The sequence below is a fragment of the Alligator mississippiensis genome, chromosome 2, assembly GCF_030867095.1.
Source record: "Alligator mississippiensis isolate rAllMis1 chromosome 2, rAllMis1, whole genome shotgun sequence".
Taxonomy (NCBI): Eukaryota; Metazoa; Chordata; order Crocodylia; family Alligatoridae; genus Alligator; species Alligator mississippiensis.
Window position 1 is genome coordinate 3701894 of NC_081825.1, and position 26723 is coordinate 3728616.

Consider the following 26723-nt stretch of genomic DNA (forward strand, 5'->3'; position numbering starts at 1 on the left):
CATGATGGTCCAGGGAATATTGGAGAAGCTGGGTTTATTTGGTCTTATCTCTTATGGGACCAACTTAAGCAACCCTAGATGCTCAATCCTGATGGTAAAGATAGCATCTCTGTATCAGAAGTATGGCATGGATTTGGTGGTGTATTTTTCTAAACATGCTTCTGCAAGGTGGCTCATGAGGAGATTGACCCCACTGGTGGTCATCTTTGAGCCCGTGGTTTGGAAGCATGCCAGCTGTTGAAGGCACCTGGTAAGGCATGAGTCCAACAAAAAGTATGGCCGAGACAACTCTGAGTCTTGCAAGTGGCTGAAGACAACAAACAGGCATTGGGCCTCAAAGCAGAGAAACTCTGTTAGTTTTTCGTGTACTGGACGGTGTCAGTTCGACACGGGGTATCATGAGAGACAATCAGCAAGAGACCATGTAGAAAAGCCATTCATCTGCAGCTCCTCTCTCTCCCTTCCTCCTCCTCTGCAGGATGTTTGAACTGACCTGCTCTCTGCCTTTGGAGAAGGACCTGAAGATCACATTGTATGACTACGACCTCTTGTCGAAGGACGAGAAAATAGGAGAGACCATCATAGACCTGGAGAATCGGTTCTTGTCGAAATATGGGGCTCGCTGTGGCCTCCCCCAGACCTATTGCACGTAAGCACTTCTGTTGGCTCCAAGGACGCTGCACTGTCCTGCTCACGGACAGCTAGAAGAGGCCAGCCATAAACCCTGGCCACTTTTCCCCCCATCACTGCCATGTCCTCATGCCCAGATCAGCGTGGTGGGAGGGATCTGAAGCCACCGGCACCAGCTCTGTAGCTACTGGCAACTCCCCAGCTTGACGCTGGCAGGTGGTTTCTGCTCCCTTCATCCCTCCAGGGCAGGTAGTGGTCCTGTCTCTGAGTGCGGAGTCTGGATTAACAGGGCCTATCTAGGTAGCACCTTCCCCAGGTGACCTTTGCAGTGCTCTGACCCCTTGCTTTTTCTACTTCATGGCTTCAGTTCTGGGCCCAACCAGTGGCGAGACCAGCTCCGTCCATCCCAGCTGCTCCACCTCTTCTCCTTGCAGCGCAATTGCAAAGCTCCCGTGTACAAGACAGACCGGGTCGTGTTTGGGGAGCAGGAGTACTTCCTTGTGGAGCTCGGTAAGGGACACCTGGGCCTGGCCAGGCCTCTTCTTTTCATTGCTTTTCTCCACAGTTACCGCCCTGCAGTGGCAGGAGAGGACCCTCCTGGGTACACATAAACACTCGAGTCCGTTCACAGTGCTAGCTAATGAGCATCGTGTATCTGGGTTGCTGCCTGAAGCCACCCCCATTTTATTATTATATATCTATTGTACGACCCAGGACCTTGACCCTGATCTAAGACCAGTGCCCTGCCATGACAGCTGCTCTGCACAGAGAGGAAGTCCCTTCTCCAGCTAGTTTATTGTCCAAGGGATGGGAGAGAGGAAGAATTTTTGCCCTCCTCCCGCGGATGGGGAATGGAGTGATTTTTCTTGAGTTTCTATAGACACTTTAGGCCATACCCATGAATGCCACTTTTGAATCCCAAGACCCTCCTCTGTTTCCCATGCTCTGGGCCATGCTGGTTACCGCAGGGGGCTGGGAGGGAATTTTTCCCCCCTCCTGATGCAACATGTGTCAGGGGTTTTTAAGCCTTTCCCAGATGCATTGGGTGCCGGCTGCAGCCCAGGCTGGGATTTTGACAGGGGTGCCAATGCTCCTGCTGGGACTCGAACCCAGCGGCTCCTGCCGGGAGGGTCTTGCTCCACTGCTCGGGGTCAGACCGATGCAACATTTGGGGTCAAGACAAAATTTTACCCCTGGTCCGATTGGTGCAGACTGGGGTGGGGGGGGGTTGCCTTCCTCTGTAGCGGAGGGGATCTCTTAAGCATCTTTGCAACAGCAGGACGTTGGCCTCCGTGGTCCCACCGCTTTACCTGTGGCAGGGTCGGATGTGATATCTTGTGCTGTGTCAGCAGTGGCTATTTAATTAAGAGGTCAGACAGTGGATTTGCATGCGATGGTTTGCAGAGGGCTGATCCTGCCTCCGGCAGGGGGTCAGACTAGACTCTGGAGGTCTCTTCCAGCCCCACTTCTCTATGCTCCTCTTCATGGTTGCCACTTGGAAAGGCAGCAAACCCACGCTGAACACACAGATATGCCGCTCTTTGCAGTGGGGATTAAACCCTGATGCAACAGCTGCGAGCAGGCCGGCTCCAGCCCCGGCGTGGAAGGAAGCACGCTGCAGCTCGCAGGCGGCCGTACTTCTCAGGGACCGCCACGGGAGGGAGACGGCATCATACGCTCCGAGCTGAGCGAAATACCCCACCGCTTCAGCAGCATACACCTTGCATCTCAGAAGACAGGCGCCCCTAAATTGACACACGATAAGTCGCCTGCGCGGAAAAGCACCCTGGGTTTTGGGGAGGCCTCTGCTGTTTTTGCCTTTTTTAATAGTTTTTGCAAAAACCGACAGTGGTGGGGGGGGTCTGTCACTTCAGTGGCGTCTATTGGACTCTCACCCCGCTGGCCCCCAAAATCCATCTTTTCACCCCAGAAGAGGCACAGTACACAAAGGGTCATTAGGATCGCACGGGCACATAATTGTGCTTTGCTTGCCGAGGGGCTGATGTTTATGAGCTGCTCAGCAATGCGGCACGTAGCAGAGCCGCGGCCCCCTCTCCCCCATGCTAGGACCTCAAGACGCGGACCGAGCTGGAAGGAGCACGGATGCAGCCGTTCTTCCCGGCCCCTTGCTCCGTGTCGGGGCCTTGCCAAGTGCTGGAGGGGTGTTAAGTGGAACGAAGCTCTTTCTGTCTCCTGCCCACCAGCTCCTGTCTTTCAGCTTGCTTTTTTAAAAACTTTTTTTGGGTTGCTGTTTTAATGGCAGTCCGTTCAAAACCAGAACAAAGCTGGGTGTTTGACCTCAGCGGGGTCTGGAAACCAGCTGTGCGCGCGGAGCAGTGTCAGATCTGAACCTGGCGGGGTATAAAGCGAAGCTATTAAACAGGAGAGCCCGGGTTTTACAAGCGCTTGAACCGCACCGTTATTTCATAACCCCCGCATTGTTGTTTTCTGAGAGAGAGTTTTATTTCTGTGTCTTACACACGTGAACATCCACACATGCACACGCACGCACGCATGCATGCACGCACTGGCCAGGCTCACAATGCTTGGGAAATATCCCATATGTCTGAAGTTTAACCACTTCAGGCCTTTGTCAAGAAAGGAGCTGGGTTGTATCAGCTGAAGGCAGCTGAGCTGCAATAATATTTATAGGGTGCATTGCATTTCAAAGGGCCTCCGGGGGCTTTTCACTAGCACAGCTCGGCTGAAATGCAGCCACTTCTGGGGCAGAGGACTTCTCAGTAACAGCAAAGGGGCGGTTTTGGCTCAGAAGATATGGATATCCTCCCCTACGGTGCTATAAAGGAGCACTGGGTCTTTACAATCCAGGCAGGACAGACAAGGGCCCTATAAAGGAGCACTGCTTTTATATCCTGCCCAGTGACAGCAGCGGAGACACCTTCCTCCAAAGGGCGAAGAGGAAGAATAGAGCAATGGCTCACATGGCTCCAAACCCCGAGTGGTCTCTAACATGTGCAGTGCACGCGTGTGTGCATAGAAATGCACGTTTCTCAGCCAAATTCACAGCGCAGCATGATGGACTCATACGATATGCTGGGCTCTTGTTTAAACACTGCAGAAATATCCCAGCTGGAGCTGCTGGGTGCTGGGCATTGATGGAAACCTGGCAGCCCCCGGGGCCTAGCTCCTCTCTCACTTATCCCAAACTTTGCTGCTGTTAGGAGCGTCCCTCCTGGATGCTGTGGGAGAAAGGGGTGAGTCCTGACTGCTCCGGGATTTCTATCTGTGCCCATCTGGAGCTCTCAATGGGCTGACAGGTCCTGAGCAGCCTTTCTCTGGGGGTACAAGCCTCCTAGCAAGCTGTCCCAGATGGCCCCATTCGCCTCCACACCCCTGCCCCAGCTCTCCGGGGTGGTGGCAGGCTCCACAGAGGCTCCTTGGTTCAATGAGCCAGTCCCGGAGGGTTCCCATTATCTCTGATGCTCCAGTAGTGGTTGCCGTACCCCAGTGCAAACCAGGAGCAGCCGTGGGATCCCTCAGGGACACCTCCGTGGCGCTCTCCGGACCTGGCCTGGCACTCACACCTTTCTGTCTGCAACAGAGGATGGCAAACCCCCCAACCCTCACCTGGGTCCCCCCGAGGAGCGGCTCGCCCTGCACGCACTCCGGAAGCAAGGCCTGGTGCCTGAACACGTGGAGACGCGGCCTCTCTACAGCCCGCTGCAGCCCGAAATCGAGCAGGTAGGGACTGGGGCAGCGACCGGCGCAGGGCAGCTCGGTGAGACCCAGCAGCGTGCGGATGGGTCTCACTAGGCTGCCCCGGGGCACGTGGGGACCCTGGGGATGTTTTGGGGATGGGGCCTTTCCACAGCAGCAGCAGATGTGCATGCATCGACAGGAAGCTCCAGCCGTGCTATCAAAGGGGGGCATTTGGTCGGTCCGTCAGCGCCCGGTGCTGTACAGCACCATTCATACAGTCCTGAGCAGCCATGCATTATCACCCCTTTGCTAAGTAGGTGCTCAGCACTCATCTGGGATGAACCCAGGGTATCCATATAGGCCGTTCACCTGGACAGCAGCAGATGGCTGGTGGCTTCCCAGCTCCTGTCCCAAGTACTGCGGCTTCCCATGAGATGGGGATAAGAGCCAGGTCAGGCCTCACAAGGAAATGGGTGAGCCTGCTGATTTGCAAGCTGGCTTTGCTTCATAAGGAGCTCCTCAGCCAGCTCTTTGAATGCAAAGCCACAGTCTTTCCTCAAACAAGCAAATAAACCAGCCTTTTTAGCCCAGGCAGCAGGATGAGCCTTGTGGCTCTGGCCCAGTGCAACCCCTTCCTGGTAGCAAATGTATTTGGGGTCTAGGTCTGCTAACTGCTCCGTCCCCCAGGTAGTCCTCCTCAGCGCTCTCCTCCGGGGTTTTGGGGCACTCCTTCATTACCTGCACTGGGGAGGCCACATCTGGAGTCCTGTGTCCAGCTGTGGGCCCCCACTGCAGAAAAGATGTGGACACTTTGGAGAACTGGCAATGAAAATGGTTGGGGGCTGGGGGACATGATTTCTGAGGAGAGGCTGATGGAAATGGGCTGATTGAGTCTGCAGAAGAGCAGACCAAGGGGGTTGAATAGCAGCCTTCACCTTCCTGCAGGGGGGCTGCAAAGAGGATGGAGCTGGGCTGGTCTCAGTGGAGGCAGATAACAGAAGGAGCAATGGGCTCAAGCTGCAGAAAGGGAAGTTGAAGTTGGGCATTAGGAAGAACTTTCTCACTAAGCTGCCCTTGATCTTTCCATGATATGGAGTAGTGGCTATTTGGGCTGTGGCCCCTACTGAGCAGGTCCTGGGGGTTGTTGCCTGGCTTCGGAGGAGTTCCCGTCTCTGCCCCCTCTCTCGGGAGGTAGCACGTGTACCCCGGCCTGTTTCTGGTCATGTATGAGCCAAGTGGAGCACTTACAGTCCTCTTCAGCAGGGAGATTTCCTTGCCAAAAAAGCAAAGCCCCCATAGATGAGCTGATTGTCCAAATTAATCCATTTTTGATACTGCCCACTAAATAGATCTCTGCCGTCATCCTTTGGCCTTTTGCAATTAAAGTGGCCACCTTCAGAAGGACAACCCAAGCCCCCCAACCAGATTTCCTTGAAAGATTTGATGCATGCGTCCGTGTTTTGGAGATGTCACAGGACCACATGATCCAAGTTTGTTTTAGATGCACTCTCCAAAACCTCCGAGAGTAACGGGGTGGATCCCCAGCTGGTATCAGTAGATGAAGCGCTCTCCAAACCCAGCCGAGGAGCTTGCTCGATGCAGGCAGAGTCGTTTGCAGACTCATGGAGTTTCAGGCCAGAGATGAGACGGAGATTGTCTAGCCGGATCTCCCCCATTTCACTTGCTTGCTCTGGCTCAAATCCAGTAGCACGTGCTTGGCTAAAGCACCTGGAAGAAAGTCACCCACCTCGCCTTGACTTTAAGATCTCAGGGGCTGGAGAGCTCCCCGCTGCCGTGAGCCCCAGGGATTTCTCGTTGCAAAGGAGACTCTCCCGCCCTGTTAAAAATCATTTCCAGTGTGAACGTTTCTGCCTTCAGCTTCCCACCACCTGGGTCTTCTCTGCCCCGTCGCAGAGCCGTGAGGAGCTGGTATTTTGCAGAGGGGTGCGTTGGCTGGAGCAGCCCAAGGGTTCGCCGTTGCCTTTGCAAAGGATCGCTCCCAGCGTGCGTTGGCACCAACACGCAGAAGGAAGCACGGGTTATTAACCCGCTGCTGGGACTGTCAGGCCTCACCGTGGTGTGTTTCCTTCCAGGGAAAGCTGCAGATGTGGGTGGACTTGTTTCCCAAATCGCTGGGTGCCCCCGGCCCTCCTTTCAACATCACGCCGCGGAAAGCAAAGAGGTGACTCTTCTCCTCGCGTCATACGGGCTCCTGATGGTGGGGAGTTGGGGGGCCAACATTGAGACCCGTGTTTAAGCTGTGCAGGATCCTGTTCAGTGACCATGTCGGGGTTGTCTCTGGAGAATTGGGACCCTCAGGTCTGGCTTCCCATCCTCACGCTCTGCTCCGCTCAGACCACGGTGCTGATAGAGGCATAGATAGCTAGAGAAACAGTCACCCTATTTCCTGTCGCTGTCACTACCTCCTCCTCAACCTCCCTGGCTCCTTGCCTCCCTTACGGTGTGTCTGCCTGGCGAAACAAAGCTGTGAGCGTGCAACACACTAGCACATCCCTGCACACTCAGGAAATACCAGCCCTGATGATGCAGCAGCAGGAGCTTTCCCCTGTGCTAATGGATAAGCCCTCCAGGCTCCACAGTGTTTCCTGCTTAGTAGCCCAGGCCAAAACCCAGGGTGCTACCTCCCTGGATGCTGTGGCCCATGTCAGCCAGCGTCAATCCAGCACAGGTGTGTTCACAGGGACTCCCATCCCCTTTGTTTTGTGGGGTAGACATCCCCATAGGCCCTTCTTGACCCCCCCCATGCCCTTGCTGTGTCTGCTCCGCGCTCCTTCGCCTCTTCCCCACGCCACTGGCTTCGTGCCTGGGGCAGCCTCTCTCCTAGTCTGTGAGGAGCCCTCTCTCCTCTCCTCCAGGCACTCCTCAAGTCCGCTCCAGCCTGGACTCCACCTCCCCATCTCTGCCCCAGTGACAGGGACTTCTCCAAGTTCAGGGCTGGGTTCATCTGGGATTTGGGTTTGACTTGCAAAGCAGCGACCAGCTGGAAGATGTGAACGCCCAGTAGCCAGAAGGGACCAGATGTGGGGTTCAGCTCCTTCCCTAGTATCAGACAGTGTCAGCTGCCAGCTTGAATTGCACACAGCCATTTGTTTTAGCCTCCTGAAGGTGACCCTGTCTCCATGTGCGTCCCTGAAGTGGTTCGGGATGGCTTGGTTAGACCTGAGTTGGTCTGCGCTCTAGCTGCCTTTCCGTACGGCTGTGGCTTTGCTCCTTGTTTGCATTCTGCTCATTGGGGGTTGCTTCGTGGGGGGTTTCAGGTTCTTCTTGCGCTGCATTATCTGGAACACCAAGGACGTGATCCTAGACGACCTCAGCATCACCGGCGAGAAGATGAGCGACATTTATGTGAAAGGGTAAGCAGCTCCGCCTCTATACACTAGCAGTACACTTACCTGCTTCACAAGCAGTGAAAGAGTTAACAGTAGGGACACTCTGGGTGTGTCTACACGTGCATTTACACCGGCTTAAATTTACTGCGCAGTTAGTGGGAATAGGCCGACGTCTACACATGCGGGCGTTAAAGTGCATTAACACTGTGTGAACTGAGATGGGACTAAATTTAGTCCCAAGTCAGCCTACACAGTGTTACCGTGCAGTAAGATGTTTACACATGCGTTACTGCGCAGTAGCTAATCGGGTGTAAATTTGATACCTGCACCATACAGGTATCAAATTTACACTCGAGTTGAGATAAGTCACCATATTTACTGCACAGTACAGGTGTGCATGTGTAGACGCACGCCTGTACTGCGTAGTCATTTTGGGTACTGCGCAATAAATGCTCTTATTAGTATCTGAGCTCGCTCCACATGTCTGGGACAGCAGCAGAGATGAGCAACAGCTCTCCAAATGATTGTCCCAGGCTCTGTGAAAACACCTCCCCGCATCAGTGAGAACTGGCTCCCCTTTCTTTTCTCTCTGCAACTACAGCAGGTAGAGACTTATTTTTTCACATAAAAGATGAGATTCTGGAGAAGAAGACAGCAACACGCGAGTGCTGCTGAGATGTTGCATTTCCACATGCCAGCCCAGCTCAGACCTCATCCCCAGCCTTGCCGTACGCCTGGGCTGCGTTCGTAAACAGCCTTGTTTTGCCCTTTAGAAATTCCCTTTTCCTGGACAAAAATGTGGCAATCAGCAGCAACTCTTCTGGCACGTTCCCCGCTCTGTCTGACTCCATTTATGTTTTATCTTGTGTAAAATGCTGCAATCGCAGCCAAGGGAGTTACTTATTTTGTAGGTTCTTGGATTTACGAGCAGGAAGAGGTAGGCTTTGGAAACAGACTGTAAATCCCTTTTTTACAATCCCAATTTTCCTCCTGTAAATCCAGAATGTGGGCTGCTCACCTGGTATTCGCATCAAGTGCATTGTTATCAGCTCCAGCCAAGCTGTCCCGTCCATTTTGCAGCTCTGAAATCGTAGCGCGCGGTGGGGTGTTTGGGGAAGGCGAGAGTATCGAGGGCTGGATCCATGGCTGTCAGTAAACTTGCATGTCTTTGTGGCCGTCAGGGAGCTCAGCATCGCTGCCAGGCCTCTTCTGTCATGAAACTGCCAAGAAAGCACTGGGCACTAAGCACTCCTGGAGGAGGAAAGAGTGACCTTGGCATGCAGAAGGGCAGAAAGTGCCAACCCCGACCTGGGTTTGAGTGCTTGGCTTTGCACCCTGCCGGCCACAGTCACTTCCCTTGCAAGCTCTCATTAATGGCCCTGTTTGGGGACATTTCTTCCCACCTTTGTTTGCCAGCATGGGCTTGGGTGCTTCAGCGGTAACATGCAGAGACGCCATAAAAACACCCGGATCACCGAAGATGTGACAGAGGTCACCGTCCTTATCCTAGAGAGGGGAATGAAGTCTTGGTGACGTACAAACACCACTTTTCCAAAGTCCCAGTCTCATGATTTAGCCACAAGCCCACGCTGCCTCCTATTCCAGGTGGGGGAAGTCACCCAACCTAGAAAGCCATGCGTGTGACGGCCGTAAGCTAAATTCTTTATGACTATAGTACTGTAATACCGGGAGACTCTCTGGGATGTCAGGCCCCTTTCCGCTATGCACAGTACAGATCCATAGAAGGAGATATCCCCTATAATTTAAATGGACAAGAAGTGGAAGTGGGAACAAAGCAATGTGCCCCATGTCACACGGTATAATAAGAAAGGAGACAGGAACGGAGCCAGGTCAGCAGAGGCTGCCTTAGCAGTGACATGATAGCGTGTACTAACCTGTCAGGACCATGGAGCAGGAGCATTTTATTTTGAATTTCATATTAAAATTTCCTATAAAAAGTTAGAATCCCAGGGTTGGGACCGCAACAGTCCTTTGATCCAACCCCGTGCACAAATGCAGGACCCCCAATTGATGCTTTATCTTGCAAACCTCTAGTAAAGGTGATTCTACCTCTTCCCTAGGCAAGCGGTACCCCCGCCCAACTGTTTGGACAGCGGAGAAGTTTTTCTTTTACTGAGATCTAATCTAAATCTGGTCGGCTGCAGTTTAAAAGCTCTTTTGAAGTAACTGGACAACATTTTCAGACCTAAAGTTTGGAAGTCTGTGAAAAACAGCCTGGTTCTTAGAAATATTGAGCACCCCTGAAGAGGAGGGGAAACGGTGATTGAAAATAGCGCTGCTTCTAACAAGAGCTTAAATGTACGCTTAAATTTTAGGCATTGAGCTTTGAAAATTTTAGCTCCAAATTTCTGCATTTCAGCTAATACGAGCTTTTCTTTTCTTCTCCAAGGCAAGGAACAGGCATTGCATTTGTTCCTGTGCCCGTGCTTGTCCCGAACAGAAATATCCTGGGATTGGCGTGTACACACTTCACACTTCCAATCAGGGTTTACTGAGCAGCTGAATGCACTTCTGCTTTTCTGCCATTGATGCAATGATGTTGTCCCCAAACAATCGCATTTTGCAATGTCTTGGAATAAATTGTTAGTTCTTCTTATCCTGTGAATCTTTTTTAGCATTATCCCAGATTTATGGACCTGGATGTCTGAATGGTTGCACTTTGTTCTGGAATAAAATGGTTTATCCCAGGACAAATGCACCATCCATTTGTAGCCTGAGTAACATTACAAAGTCTTCCAGGCTGGGAAAAAAGGGGTTTCCAAACAGCATCAATGTATGCCCATTTAATTGTTTCTTGCGGAGGGGAGTGTGCTCCGGGCATCTTTGCTGACGTTTCAGAAGCACACTAATCAATAAAAAAGCTTGTAAATTATTTTAGCAGAGCTCAAATCAGACAACTCAGCCACAGCAGAAATGTGATGGTGATGACTTAACCTCTACACCACCCTCAGTCCGGCACATTTACTAGCTTGTTCAGTGGTTATCAACCTTTTTAGACTCAAGCACCCTGCATAGACTCGAGGCGCCACTTGGGAAATGCCAGCTCTTAGCTTCCACTCTTTTTTTGACTACAGAAGAAATACTAGAACAGTTTTTCTGTTGCAAAGAAATCAGAAAAACCACAGCTGTGGACTTCTGTTTGAAATCTCTGTTTTTCTCTTGTGAATCATGTTTGCACACCTAATGGGGCTAACGAGGACATGGTGTGGTACCTCACAGCACCTTTGAAGGGGATCTCATCACTCCTGGGTGCCATGGCACTGTGGTTGCGGGTCACTGAGCTAGAGCTACCCAACTTTCTTTTCATCTCAGGGAGCGCATCTACACCTGTGCTTTAATGCGCATTAACCTATTTTAATGTGCATTAATCACAAAAAACCCATGCATTTTCACTAATGTGCATTAGAATAGGCTAATGCACCTTTTTCTAGTACCTCACAATGGAGAGCACTTTTACATGCATGTTGGAGGTGGTGGGGGAGGTGGGGAGGGCACAGCACTTTAATTAGAGGGGTGCCTCTCTAATTAAAGAGCCCCTCTAATTAAAGCACTACTGTGTCTTGTGTATCAGCTTCCCTGCACTTAAAAATGGTGGTGGAAGCACTTGAACTAAAGCTCATTTAATGAGCTTTAGTTCAAATGTCCCCACCAGCATTTGCAAGCACGGGGACGCTGATACACAAGACACAGGCAATTGCCATGCTCCAGCAGACTCAATTAATTAAGTCTGCTCCAATGTGCTGCAATTCCAGTGCATTGGAGCTGCCTTGGCGCTCGAGGATAGGTGCCCAGAGGTGCTAAATTTAATGTGCATTAGCAAAAGTGCATTAATAAATGTGTATACACGCCCGGGCAGTGGAGAACGGCAGACCTTTCCAGCTGGTCAGACATGGATCTTATTTGCTGTGAATTATTTTAAATTAAAAAAAAAAATAGCATTGAATTTTTTCATTGATTTTCTTCTTTTTTATTATTTCATCCAAGAAACTGATTTGTGGAAGCAGAAAAACCAAAAGATTTTTGGTTTCTTGTTTCTAAAAATGGAATGATTTTTTGGGAGGGAGAAGAGGGAGTGTTCTTTCCTCAAGAAAAATCCTCAAAACTGTTAGCTAATTTGACTGAGATTTCATTGCATTTAATCCATTTTTGCTAAAGCTTTCATTAAAAAAAAGTTGCGATACAAAGTCTTTAGCTGGCTCCAGCAGAATTGCAGCATAAAACAAAGAGCAACAAACTCGCCTCATTAGTGCCCAAGAAGGGAAATGAGTCTCAAAGTCCTGAGACTCCGATGAAGAAATCACTGCAGGTTGCCTTATACCAATGGAGAACCTGAGGACAGCCATGTCCAGTCAGTCTAGGCCCATGTAGGCCAGTATCCCATCTCTAGTGCTGCCAAATTGAGGATGAAGTGGAGTCAGCTCATGCACTGCCGGCCACTATAGCAGTATTGCACTTAGGAGAATCAGGGCCATTAGGTTCTGGGTCATTTAGGACCCTGCAGGTCAAAAGTAGTATATTAAAATCAATTGGAAACCAATGGGCGACCAAAAAAATGGCATCGAACCAGTTGTGTGGAACAAGGTACTCAGAGCTCCTTCCTTACCTTCCATTTCAGTGTGCAATATTTGTCTCTCTCACAGCTGGTTGGTTGGCCATGAGGAGAGCAAACAGAAGACAGATGTGCACTACAGGTCCCTGGGTGGCGAAGGCAACTTCAACTGGAGATTCGTCTTCCCGTTCAACTACCTTCCTGCTGAGCAAGTCTGTTACGTCACTAAAAAGGTGAGTAAAAGGTCTCTTCAGGGACCGTTCTGATGCTTGTTGGGGGACAACACAAACTCCTTGTTTTAAGAGACACGGGGTGCATCACCCTGAAGTTTCCCAGCCATATGTTTGCCACTGAACTGCTTTTTAAATGGAGGAAAGATAGAGGCAAAGAGAAGATTGGACTGGAATTGTTAATGTGGGAGGCCTCTCTTACGGTGAAAACCCCTTGAAGGCATTGTCAAGGGAGATACTCCGAGGCGGATGACAGGACAAGAAGCAATGATCTCAAGTTGCAGCAAGGGAAGTTTAGGTTGGATATAAGGAAAAACCTTTCTCACGAGGAGGGTGGTGAAGCCCTGGAACAGGCTACCCAGAGAGGTGGTGGAGTCTCTGTCTTTGGAGGTGCTTAAGACCTGGCTAGATAAAGCCTTGTCTGGGATGATGTAGTTAGGGCTGGTCCTGCTTTGAGCAGGGGTTGGACTAGATTTGACCTCCTGAGATCCCTTCCAGCCCTCATTGTCCATGATTTTATGATCCTTTTTCCACAGGAAGTCAGATGCTATGCGGGACTTTGAACCAGCAGCCTCTAACATAGAAAGCACTTGAATCATAGAGAAGTAGGGCTGGAAGGGACCTCCAGAGGTCATCTAGTCCAACCCCCTACCTGACTCTCATTGCATGTGAGTGGGAAGGTGAAAAAATTTGCTTGGCACTTATTGATATAGAGGATCAGGTGTGCGACCCTTGTCCTCACCACTGCATGGCACTGAGCAAGGGAGATAGTGTCTGTTGTCTTCGTATCTTAGAAGCTATGAAGCTTGGAGCCATCTGGGAGATGCAGGTGGCCATAGCTCAGTGTCTTGGGGTGGAAGAAAGGGAAACATTGGGTAGATATCGAGGAAAGCTGTCTCGGGGAGGATGAGATCTGTTGTTCTTTGCCTCATCCCCTCTCCAGAAAACAGCCGCTTAGTGTGTTTTGGAGAGCAGGTCCAATTTCTTGTCTTCTGCAGTTGGCTTGCACAGCCCCTCACAAATCCCTACTGTCTCCAGTCTTGGTCTTCTTCACATTGTCCTACCAACAAGAATTGGGACCCCCTGCATTCAATGAAGCTAGTGGCCTCCTGGCAATGGGGATATTTGCTTACTGTAACAGGGCACTGGGGTTCACCTGCTCCTCTAAGGGAGCAAGCAGCCTGCAAGGCCACTTGCAGGTGGCAAAGGAGGGTAATTAAGGGCTCACCTGACCAGCAGCAGGCCGGGCTGGAGCTATAAAGCTCTGAGCTGGCCAGACAGTTCAGCTCTGGGAGTCACGAAGTGAGGAGCTCCTAGCAGCAAAGCTCCTGAATACTGGAAGAAAGCTACTCTGCAATGCAGGGAACAAAGGAAGGTACCTGGGGCAGAAGAGGGGCTTCATTATATGAGCAGATGGCCCTAGAGAAGGCTTGAGTGCCTGCCGGAGGGCAGATGCTCGTTGTTAAGTTGTACTACCAGTCTGGTCGGGGCTGAATGTGGGATCAGGGGGCCTGAATGCTTAGAGGAAAGGTTGAGTGAGTGGCTAGGGGGTCTGAGAGCCCAAGGGAGTCCACGTGTGTGAAGGTAACATCCTTAGGTTAACACCCGTGAGGCTTGGGGCATAGTGTAGGGGAGGAACGGAGCTATGCAACTTGCCCTTGAGGCCACAGGTGCTCTGCAGGGGCATCATCACATCAAGAGAGACCTGGGCAAGCTGGTCGGTACATTGGGGCGAAAGCCACCACCGCTCCTTGCAAATCCCTCCAGCCGTCCCGCTCCCTGCCAGGAGGCCCAGCCTCTATGCGAACCGCCGGGCCAGGCCGCTGAGTGACAGAATCATTGCTCTCCCCATTTCACGCTTCATGTTAAACCAATCAAAAGTACAGTGTGTAGTACATTCAATTATCCCCCTTTGAGAAAGCAAAGACTCCCCCTATAAACGGTTTAAGCAAATACATCCCACTGTGCTGATATTGATTCTCCTCCGACCACATGTCTGCCAACACTGCATCAGAAAATAAACAGCTTGTAAAATAGCTCTGTAAAGGAAAAAAATAATGAATGAAAAGCTGTGCTTTGTATTCGTGGGATGCATTCCACTCGAGCGATTTTTTTTTTTTGTGTGTGTGTTTTTTTTGATCTCGCCATGTGCTGTTTGAACTCCGGGTTCATTACTGCTGCCGTAAAAGTCCATGCACCGCACTTGAAACACAGCACTCAGTAGAGGAATTTCAATCAAACCAGCCAGACGGCCAACTCGGGGCTGCTAAAAGCCACCTACACCCAGATGTCCCCGAGGTGGTGGCTGGGCTGAGCGCGATGCGCTGCGTGGTGCGGTGCAAGTGTTGCTCTCCTTTGTTCGGCCCACGACTACCTGCTCTGGTCATGAGCACAGCGGGCATAATTATACCGCTCACCAGGCTGGACCATGACCTCCCCAATTGAGGGTCACTTAGCTGCATTCACACAGCACGGGACCCAGGCTTGTGCAATGTCCATCCTTGGAAAATTGCCGAGGGCAGGTTGGACACACACTTGGGTGGGACGGTGTAGTCAGGGATGCTCCTCCCTTGAGCAGGGGGTGCACTAGTGACCTTGTGAAGTCCCTTCCAGCCTGACTTCCCTATGATCCTCATTAGCCCACAGGCAGAGCCAATGAACCCTCCCGCAGCTGCAGGCTGCACTGCTGCCCTTATGGGGTTGGTGCTTATAGGGTGTGTTTCGGCACAGGACGGCCTGACCTGGTCCATAAGCAATGCAGACGTGCCGTGAGCTCCCTGGAGCATTAAAAGGTAGACCCTGGCGTGCGAAATGCCAATCTGCATTGCAGCCACTTCCTCCCTAGGGTTCAAGGGCGTTTGAATGAAGGGGTTTGCTTTGGGGTTAGCTCTTCTTAGAGGGGTGGAATGAACCGTCAGAGGCAGAGAAGCAAAGAGATCCTTTGGGTCACCTTCCTTCTTCTTATGCCAATGCAAAATGGCATCTGGCAGGCTTTGCCTGCTCATGTGCTTTCACCACATGGGTCCTCCACCACACCCCTGGGAAAAGGAGCTGACGGGGAATTTTCCATTAAACCATAGAAAATGAGGGTTGAAGGGACCTCGGGAGGTCACATCTAGTGCAACCCCTGCTCCAAGCAGGACCAGCCCCAGCTACATCATCCCAGCCAAGGCTTTGTCTACCTGGGGCTTCAAAGCCTCCAAGGATGGAGACCGCACCACCTCTCTGGGTAGCTTGTTCCAGTGTTTTCCTACCCTCCAATTGAGAGAGTTTGTCCTAATATCCATCCCCTTGTAAAATTTTTGCAAACCCAGAGGCTGCTCTTTCCATCTGAGAAACTCAGGGGCCCACACCCAGGCATGAACCCACAACCCGTGGGTCCCCAGCTCACAACCGCAGAACAAGAAATCATCTTTTCCATTGGAAAAAAAGACTTGTCCAAACCAAAGTGTTGCCTTGCAGATGTGTTGGCTTTAAAGGGCTTAGGTGCAATTGCAGACAGCTCTCTGGTGGGTTCCCATCTGCTGCGGAGGTCTCTTGGGTATTTGAAGGCTTGGGATTTGCAGAAAAGCCCTGCATTAAGGGTTGCCTGAAGGCCATGGATTTCAGATCTTCCGAGGCATGTGTCTCAGCCATCCAGGACCAGCCAAGCCCCACCATAGCTCCAAGGGCTTTGAGACTCCAGTCTCCCCGTCCTTCCACTGGGGTGCTGGGGAGCTGGGAGCCCCGCTAAACTGGGAGCCTGGATGCTTGGGTTCCTGTTCTTTTGTTTCTAAGTGAAATATGTGGACTACTTCAAAGCCATTTTGCATTCTTCCCATTCATGGGAAAGGTAAAATTTGCTGAAGTGGGACAAACCTCTCCTTCGGACTTCCAGATTCGCAGGTGGGAAGACAATACTGCCACTTGACCCGCTCTCTTGAGAGACTGTCTGTTAGGAATTTTAGAGAATAAACACCAAGTTATCACAGAATTGTGGAATCACAGAGAAATGGGGCTGGAAGAGACCTTCAGCGCTCACATCTAGCCCTGTCCAAACCACCCCGTACACATGCATCCTCGAAACTCTTGGTAAAACTATTGTCCACCCTGATGCAACACCAGAAATCACACCCAAACCTGCCAGAGGGCAAGCAGCCAATGTCCTGTTGTTATGACAGGTTGTTAATAGATGCTCAAGAGATCCCAGGTGGCGGTTGTGCACCTGCTACAGAGGAAGGACCCTACCAATCTGACCATGGGGTAAAATTTCTTCCTGACCCCAAATGTGGCATCAGTCTGACCCTGAGCAGAGGGGCAAGACCCTCTAGCCAGGACCCTCTGGCTTTGGTGCCAGCAGGAGCATTGGCACAGCCCATCCCCATCCCTGGTTGCAGCCAGCACCTCCGGGGCACGGTGCGAGCTGACCTCTCCAGGGAGAGCCCAGGAGCAAGGATGCCGCATGAAAGACCAGTAAAAGGGATGTCAGCCACCTGCTTCTTGCAAACATGCATCCTCCTCCTGCGACCACGTTCAGAGAAGTGGTTTCACTTGAAGGATTGGACCTCACATATGAGGCAAGGTCATTAGCTGGTTCAGGATGGGTGCACTGGAGAGCTGCTGACCCAGGAGATGTTGCAGGAGCCCGTGGCCTCCTTGCAAGCTGGGCCGTCAGACCTGCGGACATAGCTTCACCCCAAGGCTCACACCAAAACCAGCCTGAATATCTTCAAAGCTCCAGCCTAGAAGCCAGCTCTCGGAGGTGGAAATAAGAGACTCGCTGTTGTCTTTGCACTTGGGAGAGCACAAGCGACCCAGAAGAAATGCAGCCCTGTCAGCACATGCCTGCGACGTGGATGTTTCTTATGCCTCCCTCCTGCATTATTCACCACCGTAAACTATTTACACCAACCTCCTCCAAACCATTGCAAAAGCAACCCGGCCATAACTCAGCTCCTTTCCTCTCCTACCCCTTTGGAAAAGGAGAGGGCATAAATTCTGCTGACAGCTTATTTTATAGCGCACCTTTTGCAGCAAGGTTTAATCATCCTGGCAAGTTTCTCACTGCCTCGGAGTGGCCCATAAACTTAGCTGGGCCTTCCCCCCGCAGCCGCTGGCTCTCCGTCGGAGCTGCCTGTGCGGCCCGGTCTGTCAGCAGTGTCCCCTACTTTGCAGGGCTCCTAGGAGGGAACGTGGGGCTCCTGGCCAGACCACAGTGACAGCCTTTTTTCCATAAGAAAGGCCAAACTGCACAGATGTTACCTCATCCCAATCCTGTGCGAGTCAACCTCCATCACACAGGGAGTCCTGCCGACACCTGGGCTTAGTCCCGGGGGTAGAGCCTGCGTGGCTTGGTGGTCAAGACCAAGAGACCCTTCGATTCAGGTTGTGGCCAACCCTTATCCAGAGGTGTCAGTCAGAAGGAGCCAGAGCCTGCCAGCTGTGCCAAGTGATAGCTAACTGCCCGAACCATGCCACGGAGCCAGATGTTGCTGTCTTTATTCAGCAGCATCTTATTGCATGGCACGAGGTGCTGGTTGTGGGGGGTTCACGCAAGGGGTCAGGCTCAGAGCAGTGGTCTGAGCCACGTGCATCCTTGTTCTCAGCCCAGGGGTTTCTAATGCACTCAGAGTTTCATCAGTGTTTTTGGGGGGGCGTTTAGTGGCAAAGGCATGGTGCCTCCTGTTTGCCATCACAGGGACGTTGCTCCTTGTTCGTGCTGGCTCATGAAAGGCGCCGCAGTTGGCCCAGGTGTGCCCAGCCATACTCCTGTTGCACCCCCCAAACACACCCCGAACCTCTGCCCAGCCTGGCAGGGGGCTCTGCCTTGTGTCCCTACAACAAGGGGAGACCACCCCCACTTCCAGCATTTAAAGGGGCCAATCAGCATTTTCCAGCTTGATGTGCTTGCATGTGCGGCATCTCGATCCATAATTAGGCGAAGTGTGCTTAAGTTGCAAGGGTCAGAACCGGTGAAGAACAGGTCGTGTAGCTTGGGGGCCTAAAATATGGGTTTGATGTTCCCCTCTGTCTCCTGGCTCAGCTGCCCTGGATTCAAATCCCTGTGATCCTAGTATTGGGAGACTTGTTTTCAGTCTGAGACTGTGTCTTGTGTGCCTTTCTTTCCTCATTCCCTCTTTATGTAGGGGTGTGTGTGTGTGTGTATACATGTACATGCACACATTATATATATATATATATATATATACATTTTATATATATATGCATTTTATATATATCTATATATATATGTAAATACATATGTATACCTATATCTATGTAGATATATAGGTATATACATATAGATATATAGATGCATACTTATATAAGTATATATAGGAGTATGTGTCTGTTTGCATATATATGTATATATATATATAGAGAGAGAGAGAGAGAGAGAGAGAGTATATAACTGTGTGTGTAAATATACGTGTGTGGAGGGAGACAGACTGACAGACAGACATGGGTATATATGTATGTGTGTGTATACACGTACATGGGCTGACAAGGTTCCTTGGGTGAATCTGATATCTTTTATTAGACCATCCCAAATGGTTGGAGAATAATTATTAAGCAAGCTTTCGGGTTCAAAAACCCTTCGTCAGGCTAAGGAAGCTGCAGCAGTTGGTGTGTGCTCTTCCTGGACACAAATATGCACATGTATACATGTACATATACTCATACACACACACACACATATATGCAATTTCCCTGGTGACTTTCTTCCATGAATCAGTAGCAGCCCCTTTCATGTACTGGTCCCAGTCAGAATCGAGCACTGGGAAAACTCAGGCACCAGCCCTTTCCTAGCCCCTTGTAGCGGTTCTCATTCATTAGCTGGGAAGCCCCTCTCCTGCTTGAACAAGCAGTCGCTGTCAGGGAAGAAGGGGTGGCGAGGAATGGAAGTTTCCATATATTATTTTATAATTTTTTCTGAACTACAGGATATTGAAGGCAAGTGAATAACCTCCCTCCCTCTCACCCATTGCAAGAAGCCCCATCTTTTCTTTCCAGAGTAAGTGAGGAGCTGGAGGTGTATTGAGATGTCACCTTCCAGGGTGATCCCTAGGAAAACCAGTTTCAATAGGACTTAAATATGCTTCCCTTTTCCCCTCCACCATCTCCCCCAGTTGAAGACATGTTTTTCTGGAGGGCGACATACTCTGTTTTCCTCTTTCGTATTGCACAGTATAACAAATAAGGCTGTTGTAGTCACCGGGGTAGATTTATGGCGGGGCATGTGTGTCAGGAAGGATTCAGAAGCTTCCTGGTTTTCATTAAATCGGTGCCATCTATGACAATGCCATGTTGAAACAACACTGCATGAAGCAGTGCCCAGCGGATGTGCCATGGGATGGACCAAGGGCAGGCAGTGGGCCTGATTCTTCCTTTCTGATGCAAGCAACGCTCCCATCACCTACACCTGGGTATAGCAAAAGTCATCCTTATGCGTGTGTCTCTTTACTAGGCAGACCAGGTTCTTTGGGTAAATCTGATATCTTTTATTAGAGCAACTCAAATAGTTGGAAAAATTCTTCTTTGCAAGCTTTCGGGTACAACGACAAAGGGTATTTATACCCGAAAGCTTGCAAAGAAGAATGTTTCCAACTGTTTGAGTTGGTCTAGTAAAAGATATCACATTTACCCAAAGAATTTGTCTACCTATGTCCTTAGACCAACACGGCTACAACCTACATCTCTTTACTACTGTACCTTAGACCTGAGCTGCAGCCCCCTGTGATGCCTTGGTGTTGAACCTCTTTGGAAAAGCTGCTGGTGACTTTGCACCAAAACTAAGCGGTGGTTTTGTGACACGAGCAATCCCCCTGTTCACTAAAGTGATGCCAGCCCATCCCTTATTGCCTGTTGGTAGCAGCCCTGGGTGGGAACCTGCCTCTCCAAGAGGGAAAAAAAAAACAAAGCTCAATGTAATGATTAGCTTTTCCACTCAGACCTTCTTAGGCACTGCATCTGACCCTGAATTTCTGGTTATTATTTATTTCATGTGCACGTGGTTGTAGTGGCAACGAGCCAGCTTGGCTGTAGCTGCTCCTGCCACACAGACAAGAAGTGAGGGTGATGATGGATGGTCCTAGCCCATTTTTCATCCCTTGCAACTCTGTAAAGTACAGCTATTCAGAGGGTTTAACAGCACACTGCAATGCTACCTGATGCTGAATGGAGGAGGCATGCCCTAGCTAATGGAAGCAGCAGGGGAATTTAGATCATCACAGCATAATTGTCTATATTAGCATCTGGCTAGGACAGCAAGACTGCTATCCCAGCTCTTGCACAAGGTGTCCAGGGATCTTTAATGACTACCACTGGTCGAGACCTAGACCTGTGACTCACCCAGTGAGGCCATTACTGGAGCCTTAGTGGGGCCATTACGGGAACACCCTGTCCAATACTGGTGTCCACACATCATAAAGTCTATTGAGACGCTGGAAGGAGTTCAGGAAACGTGCACCAAGAGGGATTTGAGGTCTGGACCGCCTGCCACACAGGGAGAGACTGGAGAAGCACAGTCTCTTTAGCTTATCCCAGGCGCAGTGGAGTGCTAAATGGATCGAGATGTATAAGTATGTCTGCAAGGAAGAGATTGTGGATAGCCGATGGCTCTTAAACCCAGCAGGACAAGGCAGACCGTGAGCCAGCGTTTGGAGCCTGCAGCTGAGCAAATTCAGATGAAAAGAGAGAGGTGGATTTTTAATGGGGAAGAGATGTAGCTGTAGAAAGGACCTATTGAAGGAGGTGGTGGATTCTCCCTCACTTGAGGTCTTTAAACAAGGCTGAGGATCTTTCCATACAGATGCTACAGCTCCCCTGGGAGTTTTGGGGGCAGCAATCACTGCTTGAGTTGCCCTGGGTTGTGTCATGGGGGCAGTGAGATTGGATGAGTGTTATGGGGCCATAGAGAAGTTGGGCTGGAAGGGACCTCGAGAGGTCACATCTAATCCAACCCCTTGTCAGAAGCAGGATCATCTCTATCCAAACCATCCCGTGCAACTCTAACCTACACAAGACTATATCTCTATATAAGACTATAATAAGACGACCCTCAACCCTGACACAACACTGACCTGACACCCAAACCCTCCTCTGGTAAAGCAGGGGCACCACGGCAGCCAACGTCCTGCTTCTATAAAGCACGGTCAACATATGCTCAAGAGGTCCTGGCCATGCCCCCTGCTACAAAGGAAGGTAAAAAAACCTCCCAGTCCGTACCAATCTGATCACGGGGTCAAATTCCTTCCTGACTCTAAATACGGCATTGATCTGACCCTGAGCGAAGGGGCAAGACCCTTTAGCAAGGAAACTCCGGCTTTGCTTCTAGCAGGAGAATCGACACACCCCAGTCGAGGTCCCCAGCCATAGCCAGTGCCTCTGGGGAGGCTTAAAAACACCCTGACGCACATGATGAGTATTATGGGGCCCGCTGGGGCCTTAAAATTGATGGCTCCAAAAAAGACTACTTCCAGTCCCATAGTACTGGGAATCACTGAGTTAATAGGACCCTCGGGGGTTGTCTAGTCCAGCTCCTGCACAGATGCAGGATGCACCGTTGCAACTCCAGAGAAGGAGCACATCCTCCATGCAGCCGGTTCTACCGTCTGATATCTGACTGTCTGATGGTGAGGAAATCTCTCCTGATGTGCAAGTGCATGGACTTAGTAGCAAGAGTGGTACCTACATCACTTCTTGCTGCACCCTGAGCTTCTACTGACCATGGGTTATCCAGGTATTGGCCAAGGCCAATGCTATTAATGAGTGAGAGCTAAAGGGATACCATCCGGTGGTATAGGGATTGGGCTAAGTAGGGGATGTAGTATCGGGAGGGGGACGTAGGTGCTAAGTAGGGGATGTAATATCTGGAGGGGGATGTAGGGGCTAAGTAGGGGATGTAGTATCGGGAGGGGGACGTAGGTGCTAAGTAGGGGATGTAATATCTGGAGGGGGATGTAGGGGCTAAGTAGGGGATATAGTATCTGGAGGGGCTGTAAGGGGTGTAGGGGCTAAGTAGGGGATGTAGTATCTGGAGGGGGATGTAGGGGCTAAGTAGGGGATATAGTATGTGAACAACTCTTTATTACTTATGTACAGCTCTTTACTGTAAGAAGTACCCATTTTGCTAGTGCCCTTGGACGTTTCTCCTGACCTCACCCAGAGCCTTGTGGGATCACATGCTTCCTGGACACTCCACGTGTCCAGGAGGACTTGCTCTATATATCCCAGGCTGAACTGACCACCGCTTGTCTTGCCTATTTCCACCCAATTCTCTTTCTGTGTTTCTTTTCCCACATAACCACAGGAGCATTTCTGGAGCTTGGACAAGACTGAGAGTAAGATCCCACCTCAGCTGACCTTCCAGATCTGGGACAACGACAAATTCTCCTTTGACGATTACTTGGGTAAGCTCGGGGAGCTCCTTCGCTCCATTGCTGGCACTGAACTGCTTCCTTAGGGAGTGAGATGCAGCAGAGGGCTGCTACGGCATAGCTCAGGATGGAGAGCAAGCCGCCCCGACTATGTAGGCATCCCATCAGAGCCGTGGGATGTGCGCCACTGTAAATTAGCAGTATCCACACTGACTTCAATGGAGCCATTTCACCCGCTGACCATTTATCCTGCTCTGCCCAGTAACACTGATTTCACTGCCTTCCTCGGCCCCTTTCTCCATCCGCTTAAGAGCTCAAACATTTTCTTCCTCGCCTCTCCTTGCTGCTTTCCCCAGACTCTTAGTTCTTTCTGCAATAATGAGCAAACATGATTGGCCTCGGACCTGTTCCTCACACCCTTTTTATATCCTTCATTTATAGCTACTTTTCATGACTCCCCTTAGTCCACTCCCCTCCAGAACAAACCTGCCCGGCCTTTCAGCCCGTGCCAGGTAGGGAAATGCAATTCCTTTAGGTTGCTAGACACAGGTCTTTCAGTGAAGGCCTTAAAGCACTGAGGGTAGTGAAAGCATTTTGCAAAAAGCACACTAGAGTTTCCAAATCTTGTCCTCTCAGGGCATGTTTACACATGCATTTACACTGGCTTAAATTCACTATGTAGTAAGTTACTGCACAATAAGCAGGAATAGGGCACCGTCTACACGTACAAGTATTAAACCTCATTAACGCTGTGTGTGGACTGACTTGGGATTGACTAAGGTTAGACCCAAGTCAGTCCACACACACAGAGTGATGGTGCCACAAGGCGTCTGTCTACACATGCATTACTGCGCATTAACGAATCAGGAGTAAATTTGATACCTGCATGATGCAGATATCCAATTTACGCTCAAGTCAGCATAAGTCACCATATCTACTGCGCAGTGCAGGCATGCACATGTAGACATATGCCTGTGCTGTGCAGTAATTTTGGTTACTGCGCAGTAAATGTGAACGTGTAGACGCACCCTACAGTTGTACACGTCTGGTGCTTTAGTGTCAGCTATCCTTCTGAGTCTACCCTCAGGTTTTAATTTCAAACCTTGCCTCAGATGTCATTTTTTAAATCCTCTCTCTGAGATGTCACTGCGTCTTTATTAAAATGTCTTCCCAAGAGCTAACCTCATTCTTCAGCAGAGGCCTACTTAGAGCTGAGCGGCTTAGCACTGTTTTCTCTCTTGGCCTTAAACATCATGTCTACATACAAGCATGGCCTGGCACGGCACTTGTCTGTGTCACGTGGCTTCCCCTGGTAATGTAAGTGCCCTCCCTGCTAAAAATGTGTCTGATTTCCACTCGGCATGTGGCTCATTTCACCTCCCAGACTTCGAAGTTAATTTTGCCTCTGGTTTCCACCTTAAAACCCACTCCCCTATGCTAAGTCTACTCCAGCCATGACCAAATTGACTTGTATCCTTCCCTTTAATGACCTAAACTGGCTGAGCTCTGCACATCTTGACTGGCCAGGTGTTTTTTGTAGACCTTGTCCCTGCCCGGCTACCCGCAGAGGGAATATCACCGACCTACTGCTGTGGGATAGCCTCATCCTAGCTCTGCTTCCTGATGGGATCTGCATAGCATCGCACTTGGTGCAGTGGGGGTTTGCCCTGTGACATCAGTGCTCATTTTTTTTGCCCATTTGATCAGGCAACTCAGATAAAGCAATGGGCTCAAGCTGCAGCAAGGGGAGTTTAGGTTGGATATTAGGAAAAAACTTTCTCACGAGGAGGGTGGTGAAGCACTGGAAGAGGGTCCCCAGAGAGGTGGTGCAGTCTCCATCCTTGGAGGTGTTGAAGACCCAGGTAGACAAAGCCTTGTCTGGGATGATGTAGTTGGGGCTGGTCCTGCTTGAGGTGTGACCTCCGGAGGTACTTTTTCATTCCCCTCCGCTGGACTCTCTGTATTTTGTCCACGTCCTTCCCACCGCAGGATCATCTCTATGCAAACTATCCTAGACAAGTGTTTGTTTCATGCTTTCTTGACACTACACAGACCTATTGCAGGCACATCGCCTCCAAACACCAAGACTGCCCTGACCCGGTGCAGGTAAAGCCAGGGGACGTGTGTTCCCGTGTCTCTGAGTGTCATGCTCACTCACTGTAAGCATCCCGGCCTCCCCGAAATCAGGTCAGATCCAGCACGGGCAAGATCCCATGAGCGGAGGGAAGTGCCTAAGTGTGATCTATTCCACCCTATGCAAGTCCCCCCCAAAAATGGACGTGGATCCTCTTCCTCACTGCTTTTCTGTGACTCCGCATTAAGGGGCAGGTGACAGCGGGCTCCAAGAGCAGACGAATCCCTGGATTTTCAGGGTCTTGGGCATGGCAGAAGAGAATCAGATTGAGGTGCCCAAGTCCTCTTAGATGGCCAGTAGTTGTGACAGGATCAGACCCCTTGGGCCATGGTCCTACAAAGTGTGCATTGCTTCTTGGTGACGTTGTTCCCGGCAGGTTGCATTCAGATGGATCTCAACCACATGCCCAAGCCTGCCAAGACAGCTGAGAAGTGCTCCCTAGACCTGCTGGATGAAACCTTGTCCTCGGACCGGCTCGTGTCACTCTTTGAGCAGAAGACGGTCAAGGGCTGGTGGCCTTGCGTTGCAGAAGAGGGCGAGAAGAAGATCCTCGCGGTAAGTCCTGTTGGGTTCAGCTTTGCTCTCATCTCCACCTTAGAGATGGGAACCGTGGACCCAGGGAGGCTACGGGTTGACTCCTGTTTCACTCCTACATGGCATGCATGCCTCCACTGACTGCATCTCATGGTGGCATTTATGGAGTTGTCTTTGGGATTGCATCCTCACTAGGGCTGCCCTCTGTCCGGACAGCTACACATCAACATCTGCTCCTCCAGGTACACACGCAAGGCAGGGCAGGTCCAGAAATTGCAGCTTACGTGTCCAGGACGCTCGTATGTGCTGTCCCAGTAGCTGGGGCACATGCCCAAGAAACAGGAAACACAGACTCCAGGCTTCCCCCGGCATCTGCTGCTTTTTAGCAGTGATCTTGTTGCCAGGCCACAGGCTAGACATTATCCAAGCCTCTCCAGCCTTCCCCTTGAAGCTGGCCCCCCGGGCAGCCAAGAGACGGAGATATTGGTCTGCCGGAGTGGGAGCGTTGCCTGCAGATGGAGGGCAGTGATTCTTCCCCTCTATTCAGCACAGGTGAGGCCACATCTGGAGTGCTGTGTCCAGCTGTGGCCCCACTACAGAAAGGATGTGGACACATTGGAGAATTGGCAATGAAAATGGTTGTGGGGCTGGGACACATGACTTGTAGGGAGAGGCTGAGGAACCGTGTTTTCAGTGGAGCAGAGACTTGTCTCCAATATTGCCCTCCATCCCGTATATCCGGTGAAAGCTGCAGTGGCTCAGCTATAAGGGGAAGGCTGGAGGAAGTGAAAGGGAGTCCAAGCCTATGGGGAAAGGCCCAGACTGAAGGTCAGTAGGTGGCTGCGTAATAGCTAATTAGGCAGGTAAAGTGAGACAGCTTGCTGTCCTGAGTGACTTGACCAGGGCTGTGGAGTCAATCAGTGTCAGAGCAGGGCACTGAAGGGAGTGTTCCCAACTCCCAGGCGGACACCCTAATGACTAAGCCATCCCTCTCTCTCGCCTCCCAAAGAGTTTTCCCACCTATGTCACAAAACCGGGCAAACAATTCAGACTGCAGCATTGGTTTTAATGGATTGTTGCTTCTTTTTCTAACTTATTCCCTAGTTTGGCTGCTTCCCATTTCGTAGCATCATTCATCCTTAGGCCTGAACTTGGAGCTGCACCTCCTTGAGCTAGGGTGGTATAAACCAAGCAGAAAACAGATTCTCCTTGGCCTGAAGGCTTTTAAATCCAAGCTGTCTGCTCAGTTTGCCCTTT

General features: G+C 50.7%; 1 protein-coding gene across 3 annotated transcripts in view; it reads left to right on the forward strand.

Moving 5' to 3' along the window:
• DYSF (dysferlin) overlaps positions 1–26723 on the forward strand; it is a 200784-nt gene that overhangs the window by 162372 nt on the left and 11689 nt on the right. For all 3 annotated transcript variants that reach the window (XM_019495633.2, XM_019495634.2, XM_059721412.1), the window contains 8 exons: positions 479–649; positions 998–1140; positions 4193–4332; positions 6384–6472; positions 7569–7664; positions 12302–12443; positions 22732–22831; positions 25309–25487. In XM_019495633.2, the coding sequence (XP_019351178.2) occupies positions 479–649; positions 998–1140; positions 4193–4332; positions 6384–6472; positions 7569–7664; positions 12302–12443; positions 22732–22831; positions 25309–25487 (1060 nt within the window). The remainder of the gene's footprint in view (positions 1–478; positions 650–997; positions 1141–4192; positions 4333–6383; positions 6473–7568; positions 7665–12301; positions 12444–22731; positions 22832–25308; positions 25488–26723) is intronic.